Source organism: Leucoraja erinacea, chromosome 31 (genome assembly GCF_028641065.1).
Source record: "Leucoraja erinacea ecotype New England chromosome 31, Leri_hhj_1, whole genome shotgun sequence".
Classification (NCBI taxonomy): domain Eukaryota; kingdom Metazoa; phylum Chordata; class Chondrichthyes; order Rajiformes; family Rajidae; genus Leucoraja; species Leucoraja erinaceus.
In genome coordinates, this window is record NC_073407.1 from 21737615 (window position 1) to 21749680 (window position 12066).

The 12066-nt window shown below is 50.0% G+C and overlaps 1 protein-coding gene across 2 annotated transcripts in view; it reads right to left on the minus strand.

The window, feature by feature from the left end:
- Positions 1–12066, minus strand: part of col5a1 (procollagen, type V, alpha 1) — a 210694-nt gene that overhangs the window by 101899 nt on the left and 96729 nt on the right. For both annotated transcript variants that reach the window (XM_055660305.1, XM_055660304.1), the window contains exons 8-11: positions 9038–9292; positions 7741–7797; positions 759–800; positions 400–462 (exon numbers count right to left, since the gene is read on the minus strand). In XM_055660305.1, coding sequence (XP_055516280.1) covers positions 400–462; positions 759–800; positions 7741–7797; positions 9038–9292 — 417 coding nt within the window. The remainder of the gene's footprint in view (positions 1–399; positions 463–758; positions 801–7740; positions 7798–9037; positions 9293–12066) is intronic.

The window sequence follows — 12066 nt, forward strand, 5'->3', positions numbered from 1 at the left end:
GCAACAATAAAACACTCTTGACCCTTGACCCTCCCACTGCCCCTAACCTAAACCCATCCTTGCCTCACCCACCCCCCCCCCCCCCCCCCCCCCCCCCCCCCCCACCCAATCCAATCTATTCCCCTCCAAGAAGAAGATGGGGAATAAAATATCAAATAATGGTATCCAGTTGTCTGAAGGGCTCGAGATTTCAACTGCAATCTCTGGGCTGCTCTAGGATTCTGGCAGTTTTACCCCCCCCCCCACAAAGTTGTGTTTATTTAAACCCTCGCTCCAAATGAGAACAGGCTGGAACTCGCAATCAGTTTAATTGCCTTGGGAGTTTTGGACGCAATCCCACGGATTAATCGCTGTGCTCCATGCGGCACGTTAGCGGAGCATCAAACCAGTCGCACTCACCCTGGCGCCTGGATCGCCGACTGGCCCCGGTGGTCCAGAAGGGCCGGGATACCCTGATACGCCCTGTATAGACACAGAGAGAGAGAGGGCAGGCATCAGGCAGCGGCCAACAGAGGGAGCGCACACACACACACACACACACAATGGGGCCCCGCACATTATTAACAAGAGAGTCGGAGCCTTGCCACATTCCTGCCGCAGAGCAACCCCAAAACGCCACACGTGTTATTGATTTGACAAGTATGCAGTTGGAAATATGGTGAGAACAATACAACAGAGACGGCAAAAACACGAATAAATAAATAAATAATGTCCCCAGCACATTGTGCGTGCTTGGGGCTTTGGAACATGTGACTCACAGGTGGGCCTTCGGAACCCGGAGGTCCTTCGATCAACATGCCCTGCAAGGCAGAAAGGTCAGCGTTAATAAAATGTACAGGCAACTGCACGACTGCACGACTGCACGACTGCACGCTCGGTGACAGGGTTGGAGGCTCAAGTCAAGTCAAGTCACTTTTATTTCTATAGCACATTTAAAAAACAACTCTCGTTGACCAAAGTGCTTTACATTGGTGGAGGGACTAACGTTACACAACAGTGGTTCATAGATTAAGTACATATACATAAATACATACATATAGCCCTCACTCAGAGGACGTCAAGAAAGGCTTGAGAGTAAAGGCCTTGCAGAGGGGATTAATGGGGCTGGGGGGGGGGGGATATGGGGTGGGGGGGGGGGGGGTGGGGGTGGGGATTGGGGGTTAATTGAGGGGGGGGGAGATGGGGGGTGGGGGTGGGATGGGGGGCATGGGGTGATGGGGGGGGCAGCAGGGGAGGAGGGACTGGGGCAAACATGGGAACAGAGGTACCTGGGGAGAGAGAGAGACACACACGGGCATGTAGGAATGAACTGCAGACAGACACAAAAACTCAGCGGGACAGGCAGCATCTCTGGAGAGAAGGAATGGGTGACGTTTTGAGTCGAGACCCGAAAGATGCTGCCTGTCCCGCTGAGTTACTCCAGCATTTTGTCTTTTTCTTCAGAGAGATACGTGGGACACATAACACCCGAGGGGGTGAGAAATACACGGGGGGGGGGGGGGGGAAATAACACAGGGCAGGGGGGGGGGGGGGGGGGGGGAGATTGAATGCCCAAGTGACATGCACATCTTATCCATATTGTCCAGAGCTGCTGCCTGACCCACTGAATTACTCCAGCACTTTGTCCTTTGCTCAAGCCGCAGCACCTGCAGTTCGTGGTGTCCCCATTACTTGGTCCCCCTTGCCGCAGAGGCGGCCCGACTGGCTGAGTTCTTCCAGCATTTTTCTGCTTTCCCCCTGTTCTTATGTGTGCCTCTACCCTGCTGTGCCCCAGTCCATGCGCTCCCCCACCCCCCTGCCTTGGCCTCTTGTTCCACATCCCGATGTTTAATCCCAGTGAAGGTGCAGCACAGTCAGAGCAGGAGCACAGGGAACGTTGCAGGATAAGGAACGTCAGGAATATAATCACAGCAACATGTCTATTCCGAGCAATTGTTTGATTTGGGGAATGTAGCCTGAGGCATCGTTGAGTATAGACTTTACTTTTAGTCTTTAGAGATATAATAACACGGAAACAGGCCCTTCGGCCCATTGAGTCCGTACCGACCAATGATCGCCCATATGCTAGCACTATCCAATATACACTGGGGACAATTTACAGAAGCCAAATTAACCTACAAACCCACACCTCTCTGGAGTGTGGGAGGAAGCCAGAGCACCCACGTGGTCACGGGGAGAACGTGCAAACTCCGTGCAGACAGCACCAGGAGTCAGGATCGAACCTGGGTCTCTGGCGTGTGTGAGGCAGCTGCTCTACTGGAGCTGTGGAGGCGTTGGAACAGTAATGGGGGCAAGGCAGGTGACTTTAAATGCTCTTCCCGAGTAAGAATGAAGTCTTTGTTTCAGTCCCAGGGATGGGTTAAAGGCCACAGCTCCATAGTTGCCGAGTTGGGAATTCAGGAGCTGGGATTTCATTTCTCTCCACCAGGCAGCTGGAATGATCGGCAAACCCGACTCGGGAATGCCGGCCATGAATTTTGTGCTTCCCGCAGGAGCAGTCAGGAAGCGGAGCGCTGAACCATAGACTATCCCACACACAGAGACACACAAAGCTTCTCACCAGATGGCCACTACTGACAAACCAAGGTCTCGTTGTGCTAGTCACTCACACATTAACACGGCTCCCATATCCACGCAGATGTTACCCGGCAGGTGTTCCTACATGTGGCTGAGGGGAGAGTTGGTGCCGGGCAGATTTACGTGGACTAAACCTGTCGGAAGAAGGATCTCGACCTGAAACGTCACCTATTCCTTGTCTCCAGAGATGCTGCCCATCCCGCTGAGTTGCTCCAGCATTTGGTCTGTATGCGGACCACACCCGCCAAGATCTCCATGTCTCTGAAGAAGGGTCTTGACTCAAAACGTCGCCCATTCCTTTATCTCTAGCGATGCTGTCTCTTCCGCTGAGTTACTCCAGCATTTTATGTATGTCTAAGATCTCCAGGTTCCCCCCCCCCCGGCCATGTTACAGGGACTGCCAGTCTCAGAGGTCGGGGAGGGGATGCGAGGGACTTCCAATGTCCAGTGGATGTGGAGAGGATGTTGCCACTAGTGGGAGAGTCCAAGATCAGAGGCCATAACCTCAGAATTAAAGGACGTTCCTTTAGGAAGGAGATGAGGAGGAATTTCTTTAGTCAGAGGGTGGCGAATCTGTGGAATTCATTGCCACAGATGGCTGTGGAGGCCAAGTCAGTGGATATTTTTAAGGCTGCGATAGATAGATTCTTGATTAGTACGGGTGTCAGGGGTTACGGGGAGAAGGCAGGAGAATGGGGTTAGGAGGGAGATATAGATCAGCCATGATTGAATGGCGAAGTAGACTTGATGGGCCGAATGGCCTAATTCTGCTCCTGTAAACCTATGAGCTAAGTTACTATCTACCTCATTAGAAATCCTCAGCCTATCTTTAATTGGACTTTATTTTGCACTAAACATTATTCCCTTCATCAAGTATATGTACACTGTGGACGGCTCGATTGTAATCATGTATTGTCTTTCCGCTGACTGGTTGGCTCGAAACACAAAGCTTTTCACTGTACCTCGGTACATGTGACAATAAACTAAACTAGACTAAACTAAACTGAACTGAGTCCTCTGTGGCACGTCAGGGTAAAGGGGTAAATGGATGGGAAAGAAGAGGCACTTACTCAGCCCCTCTGACTAAACGAGGGCTGGCTTGTGTCTTGTCTCCATTTGCTACCTCATTCAAGAAACCTCTCCCAACATCAGCTTTAACCTGGGCCCAGACCTCCACATGTGCAGAGTTCCACATTCCCTTTGCCTTAGAAATGCACGTGGTCTATCCCTTTTGTTTTGGGGAATGCCAAAGAGTGGAACCAGGCCCTTCGGCCCAACTTGCCCACACCGGCAAACATGTCCCAGCTACACTAGTCCCACCTGCCTGCGCTTGGTCCATATCCCTCCAAACCTGTCCTATCCATGTACCTGTCTAACTGCTTCTTAAACGTTGGGATGGTCCCTGCCTCAACTACCTCCACTGGCAGCTCGTTCCACACACCCACCACCCTCTGTGTGATGGAAAGAAATGCAGATGCTGGTTTACATGGAAGATGGACACAAAATGCTGGAGTAACTCAGTGGGACGGGCAGCATCTCTGGAGAGAAGGAACGGGTGACGTTTTGGGTCAAGACCCTTCAGTCTGAAGAAAGGTCTCAATCCAAAACGTCACCCACCTCTCTGTGTGATGCCAGGGACATTATCGTGTCGGGGTGGCAATGGCCAGGTCAGTGGGTGAACATGTCAGCTCGAGCAGTAATGGACAAGGCGAGTGTCTTTACATGACCTCCCTGAGTGAGACTAGTTTGCGTTCCAGGACCAGGTTTTGGCTGCAGAGGCAGTAACTTCCTTCAAAGTGCCCAGAAAAACCTTTGATTGTCGTGAACACCTCAACTTGTGAACACTTAATCTTGTCTGTCTCAAGTTGAGCAGGTCTATCTACAACCATGACTCATCTCTAGACCTCATGCGAGTCTGTACTGCACCCTTCCGCTGTCAATATCTTCTTGGTCAAAGAGTCGTGGAGCCATGGAGCATGGAACCCTACAACTTGCCGATCAAGTTGCCCCATCCAAGCAAGTCCCACTCACCCTGTGCCTGCCCCAGATCCCTCCCAACTTTTCCAATCCACGTTCCTGTCCAAATGTCTTTTAGCTTAGTGTGGTTTAGAGGTACAGCGTCTAAACAGGCCCTTCGGCCCATCGACCAGCGATCACCTGGTACACTAGCACTATCCTACACACAGTAGGGACAATTTACTATCTTTACCGAGCCCAACCAACCTACAAACCTGTGCGTTTACGGAGTGTTGGAGGAAATCGGAGCACCCGGAGAAAACCCACGTGGTCCCAGGGAGAACGTACAAAATCCGTGCAGGCAGCACCCGCAGTCAGGATCGAACGCGGGTCTCTGGCGCTGAAAGGCAGCAACCCTGCCGCTGCTGTTGTTGTTGTCCCTGCCTCAACTACATCTTCTGCCAGCTCGTTCCTTTTCCCAAACCCCCTTTACCTACCGATGCCCAAAGCTGAACACAAGGCTGGCAATCGAGTGGACCAGGGTGGCCGGCCGAGTCTGCAGCCAAACAACCAGGAGGATATTGTGGCCCAGCATCCAAGATCCACCTAGCTAATGAAAACTGTTCTGCTTACTCACTCATTCTCTCACCTCCTGCTCCCCCGCGTGGAGCCCATAGCACAATATTGACTTACGGAATTTTACTGCATCGGAGGCAGCCAAACAACTAATAGTGCTCTGCTGGCTCTGTCAAACACTTCTCACCAGTTTTATAGACCCGCAGACATTTCTTGTCAAGTTTGAGTCTAGCCATTGAATCTGTTTCCACTGTTCTTTCTGTTACTGCCTGGAGTTCAGTGTTTGCGGCTCAACAAGGTCTTCATCGTTAGTTTAGTTTAGAATATTATTGTCATGTGTACCGAGGTACAGAGCTCAGCTTTTTTGTTGCATGTCAGCGAGTCAGCGAAAAGCCTCTACATGGTTACAATCGAGCCGTCCACAGTGGACAGATACTAGATAAAGGGTATAATGTTTAGTGCAAGATAAAGTCCCATTAAAGATAGGTTGAAGGTCTCCAGTGAGTAGATGAAAGGTCAGGACCCTACTGACGCTGATGAGCGGATGGTTCAGTTGTCTGATAACAGCTGGGAAGAAACTGTCCCTAAATCTGGAGGTATGAGCTTTCAAACATCCGTACCTCTTGAGGGTGAGGGGAGACGAGGGAGTGGGCTATGGTGAAATTGGTCCTTGATTATGCTGGTGGCCTTGCCCAGGCAGTGTGTGATGCGTAGATGGAGGCAGTGGAAGGGAGGTTGGTTTGTGTGATGGTCTAGGCTGCGTCCACAATTGTCACCATGGTTGGTGGTTTCCTTCCTCTGTTGGAAGACACCTTTGCTCCACCTCAGAACCCGACCTCCACAAACCCCTCCTCAGAACCTTCCCTGCACAAAATCCTACTGACTAAAAACTCTGACTCAAAACCCTTCCTCCCCAGATAGCTCCATCCATACTATGCCACACTAGTCCCACCAATATATATTCCTCTAGTAGATCTACTGAGGTCCCACCAGGCATATCTGGTTGGTTGGTGTAACTCCAACAACCACTCACTCAACCTCAACATATACAAAGAACTAAGGTACACAAAATTGCTGGAGAAACTCAGCGGGTGCAGCAGCATCTATGGAGCGAAGGAAATAGGCGACGTTTTGGGCCGAAACCCTTCTTCAGACTGATGGGGGGTGGGGGGGGAGAAGGAAGGAAAAGGGGAGGAGGAGGAGCCCGAGGGCAGGTGGATGGGAGGGTGGGAGGAGACAGCTAGAGGGTTAAGGAAGGGGAGGAGACAGCAAGGGCTAGCAAAATTGGGTGAATTCAATGTTAATGCCATCCGGACGCAAGGTCCCCAGGCGGAATATGAGGTGCTGTTCCTCCCCTTCCTTAACAAGGAACTAATGGTTGATGTCAGAAAGTCAGGAGGCCCTGTTCCAGTATTTAATTGGTGGGGGGGCAGTGGAGAGAGTTGGCAGCCACAAATTAATTGCCGTTCACATCTCAGATGGCCATCCCTCCACATGGATGTGATCATGACCAGGGCGTGCCAACACCTCTACCTTGTCGTTAAGAGGTTCAAGGACATTTGGCATGTCACAGAATATTGCAACAAACGTCTGCAGAAGGTATTGCGACGGTCTGCATGGTTGCCTGCTGGTTGTTGTAGCTGCGCCACTCAACCTGGTGCAACATGGTGCAACCTCGGTGGATCTGCGAGAGGAAACCTGCACAGGAACATGCACAGGAACGCAAGAGGCATCAGAAAGTGGAGGGCTCAGCCCTCTCCATCATCAACAGCATCTATCATCAATGATCTCCACCAATCCACAGAAGATTGAGGGGGGACCTTATAGAAACTTACAAAATTCTTAAGGGGTTGGACAGGCTAGATGCAGGAAGATTGTTCCCGATGTTGGGGAAGTCCAGGACAAGGGGTCACTGTTTAAGGATAAAGGGGAAGTCTTTCAGGACTGAGATGAGAATTTTTTTTTTTCACACAGAGAGTGGTGAATCTGTGGAATTCTCTGCCACAGAGAGTAGTTGAGGCCAGTTCATTGGCTATATTTAAGAGGGAGTTCGATGTGGCCCCTGTGGCTAAAGGGATCAGGGGGTATGGAGAGAAGGCAGGTACAGGATACTGAGTTGGATGATCAGCCTTGATCATATTGAATGGCGGTGCAGGCTCGAAGGGCCGAATGGCCTACTCCTGCACCTATTTTCTATGTTTCTATCTCCACCATGCAGGCCAGGCCTTCGTCTCACTGCTGCCATCGGGCAGGAGGCACGGAAGCGTTGGCGAGCCTAGAGTCTATTAACAGCGGGGAAGAAGCTGCTCTCGAATCTGACGGCACGAGCTTTTGTGTCTTCCACCCGATGGGAGACGGGAGGAGAGAGAATAACCGGGATGTGAGTGGTCCTTGAATATGTTGGCTGCTTTCCCCAAGGGAGCGAGCGTGGTGCGGGTGGAATCGATGAAGGGAGGGAGGGGAGAGGCAGGTTTGTGTGAGAAGCTGGTAATTTCCTGCAGACACCCAGCCTCACGTACAGACAAGATTGCTACAATAACCTTCAGTACAGTATAGGCAGTAAACTCCAGCAAGCTTCAGTACAGTCAATGCAACAAGCTACAACAAACCAGTACAGGGCTGTGTACTCACAGGCTCAATGATGGCTGGTTCACCCTTCTCTCCCTTCTCACCTCGCATACCATCGCCCTGGAAATTATAAGGGAAGTAAATAAGTTCATTTGAATTAATTTCATGCGACTAACTTAGAGAATTGACCGAGGTACAAGCAATAATATCGTCATGAGGTAATAGAGAGGAACAGCTCCCTGTCCAGTCCCATCCAGCTCTCCCTTGTAGAACTGGGTGCACAGGTAACATGTCCTTGAGGGACAGGTACAGCACACCTTCACAACTATGCTGAGCATGATTTCAATACCGTGGTGATTGTGATTTCAATATTATAGTGAGGATGATATTATAGTGAGTGTGATTTCAATACTGTAGTGAGCGTGATTTCAATACTAGTGAGCGTGTTTTCAATCTGTGGTGAGTGTGATTTCAATATCAGTGAGCGTGATTTCAATCTGTGGTGAGTGTGATTTCAATATCAGTGAGCATGATTTCAATCTGTGGTGAGTGTGATTTCAATATCAGTGAGCATGATTTCAATATCAGTGAGTGTGATTTCAATATCAGTGAGTGTGATTTCAATACTGTAGTGAGCATAATTTAAATATCAGTGAGAATAATTTCAATACTGTAGTGAGTGTGATTTCAATATCAGTTAGTGTGATTTCAATACAAGTGAGCATGATTTCAATAGTAGTGAGTGTGATTTCAATATCAGTGAGTGTGATTTCAATACTATAGTGAGTGTGATTTCAATATCAGTGAGGGTGATTTCAATATCAGTGAGCATGATTTCAATACTGTAGTGAGCATGATTTTAATCTGTGGTAAGCGTGATTTCAATACTGTAGTGAGCATGATTTCAATATCAGTGACCGTGATCTCAATCTGTGGTAAGCGTGATTTCAATACTGTAGTGAGCATGATTTCAATATCAGTGAGGGTGATTTCAATATCAGTGAGCATGATTTCAATACTGTAGTGAGCATGATTTCAATATCAGTGAGGGTGATTTCAATATCAGTGAGCATGATTTCAATACTGTAGTGAGCATGACTTCAACACTACGGCTCGTGATTCAGACATGTACAACAGGCATTAGTTCAGATGATATCTAACCTTAATATTAAAAGTTGGGGACATTGGGGAGTGCCCATGTATTGATCAATGTTGCAATGAATGTGTCTGAGCAGAGGGAAGATGCATGGAACACGATAGTGTTGGGGCAAAGGGTGGTTGAGGCTGGGAAAGGCTCGAATGGGCGACAGTGAAAGAGATTTGCCATGATGAGCAAGGTGTAGTGTGGTCAGTAACTCACCCTAACGTATTCAGTGTCGGTGAGGACTGGTGACCCGGGGCCAATGGTCACATCATCATAGTCGTAATAAACTTCATAGTCATCAAAGAAAGTGTTGGGATCTTCTTCCCCGATTGTTGTCACGTTGAACGTGTCTTCATTTCTTGACCCGTGGCCAGGTATTGCTTCCTCGACGATCTCAATTGTGTGCTCAGAGTTGTCTTCGAATTCAGTGGCGTTGTGGGTGAACTCCCTTCTCCCAAAGGTAATGCTCGTCTTTGAATGGAAGAGAGACGCATCCTTAGTGACGTGGTTAGCAACTTGGTGCAGACCTCCCCAGGTTTCATCTCCCCCCTCTTTCCTGCCTAGTGAGTTGCAGTGCTAAGGCTTAGTGATTTACAGAATTAGCTTTCCCCCCCCCAAAGAGGGTGAAAAGTAATCGGGACTTCCCCCCCCTGTAGATACAAAGGTCAAAGAATGGTCAAATTTGTGTAAAAACCCGAACCAAATATCGCATGCAGTCCGTAAACACTGCCTGACCTGCTGAATATCTCCATTCTAAAACCCATCACCTTCCTCCAGAAGGCAAGATCAAGATGTGGGTTTTCAGCTGGCAAACCCTGCATTGTCTATTGTCTAAGGTACACAAAAATGCTGGAGAAACTCAGCGTGTGCAGCAGCATCTATGGAGCGAAGGAAATAGGCGACGTTTCGGGCCAAAACCCTTCTTCAGACTGATGGGGGGGGATAGTCTATATTGTCCACTGCCCACCAGGAGGTCAGGCAAGTCTTCACCTCTGCTGCTGGCCTGCACGGTGGCACAGAGTTGTTCCCTTACAGCGCCAGAGACCCAGGTTCGATCCCTGACTACAGGTGCTGTCTGTACAGAGTTTGTACGTTCTCCCCGCGACCTGCGTGGATTTTCTCCGAGTGCTCCGGTTTCCTCCCACATTCCAAAGACGTACAGGTTTGGAGGTTAATTGGCTTGGTAACATTGTAAATTGCCCCTAGTGTGTGTAGGATCGTGTTAGCGTGCGGGGTTGGCACCGACTCGGTGGGCCGAAGGGCCTGTTTCCGCACTGTATCTCTAAACTAAACCTGATCAAGGTACTTCCACAGTCCATTGTGTCCACACACAACTGTGTGGTATGTTATAGGACTGTGCATGTTAGAGAACCTGGCTTCTGCCCGTGGTGTAAATACACCAGTTGAACCTCCCAACAATCACGCCACATCATGGTAACTTGATTCATGTTCATCGGTGATAGGAGCAGAATTAAGCCATTCGGCCCATCAAATCCACTCTGTCATTCAATCATAGCTGATCTATCTCTCCCTCGTATCCTCATTCTCCTGCCTTCTCCCATTGCCCGACACCCATACTAATCTAGAATCTATCTATCACCACTTTAAAAATACCCATTGACTTGGCCTCCACTGTGGCAATGAATTCCACAGATTCACCACCCTCTGACTAAAGAAATTCCTCCTCATCTCTTTCCTAAAGAAACGTCCTTTAATTCTGAGGCTGTAACCTCTGGTCCTAGACTCTCCCACTAGTGGAAACATCCTCTCACTCCAGTATCCACAAAGGCAGTGCTACACTCAATGTGGGATTGATTGAGTGAAAGATACAGCATAGAAGCAGGCCCTTCGGCCCGCACTCCATGCCGACTATCCCACCTCCTCATGCACTCCCTGTTATCTGCCCTGCCTGCTACAACTCTTTATTTTATGCACCTACATCACGTGGCCACCTCCTCATAAGCCACTGCCCCCAGGAAAACAAACGCAGCCTTCCCAGCTTCTCCTCATGATGTTCCATGGCAAGCAACGGAAATCTTTCACTCCTCTGGTGAATTCCACTACACTGAAGGTTTAGTGTACATTTACTTTAGTTCGGAGATACAGTGTAGAAACAGACCCCCTTTGGCCAGTTGCGTCCAAGCCAGTGGACAATCACCCATGTACTTTATCCGGCCCACACACTTCGCAGAAGCTACTTAGCCTACAAACCTGCACGTCTTTGGAGTGTGGGAGGAAATTGGAGAACCCGGAGAAAAATCCACGCAGCAGGTTCCGGGGGAGAACGTGCACACTCCGTACAGACAGCACCCGTGGTCAGGGTTCGAACCTGGGTCTCTGGCGCCGTGAGGTCACCGTGCCACCTCCGTCTGTTATGAGAGTAACACTGCCAGCCCAGAGACAGGTTGCGTAGAAACAAAGGCAGTGCTACATTGGGGCAGTGCTACATTGGGGCAGTGTTACATTGGGGCAGTGCTACATTGGGGCAGTGCTACATTGGGGCAGTGCTACATTGGGGCAGTGCTACATTGGGGCAGTGCTACATTGGGGCAGTGCTACATTGGGGCAGTGCTACATTGGGGCAGTGCTACATTGGGGCAGTGCTACATTGGGGCAGTGCTACATTGGGGCAGTGCTACATTGGGGCAGTGCTACATTGGGGCAGTGCTACATTGGGGCAGTGCTACATTGGGGCAGTGCTACATTGGGGCAGTGCTACATTGGGGCAGTGCTACATTGGGGCAGTGCTACATTGGGGCAGTGCTACATTGGGGCAGTGCTACATTGGGGCAGTGCTACATTGGGGCAGTGCTACATTGGGGCTACATTGGGGCAGTGCTACATTGGGCAGTGCTACATCGCTACATTGGGGCAGTGCTACATTGGGGGCAGTGCTACATTGGGGCAGTGTTAGATTGGGGCAGTGCTACATTGGGGCAGTGTTACGTTGGGGCAGGGCTTCTTTGGGGCCTTGCATTGGGGCAGTGTTACATTGGGGCAGTGCTACATTGGGGCAGTGCTACATTGGGGCAGTGCTACATTGGGGCAGTGCTACATTGGGGCAGTGCTACATTGGGGCAGTGCTACATTGGGGCAGTGCTACATTGGGGCTACATTGGGGCAGTGCTACATTGGGGCAGTGCTACATTGGGGCTGGCCATGTGCGTTACTGCACAGGATTAGTCTTGGCTGTAGCCGGGGTGGGGGTAGGGGGGGGGGGGGGGGGGTAGGGGGGAACATTAGCA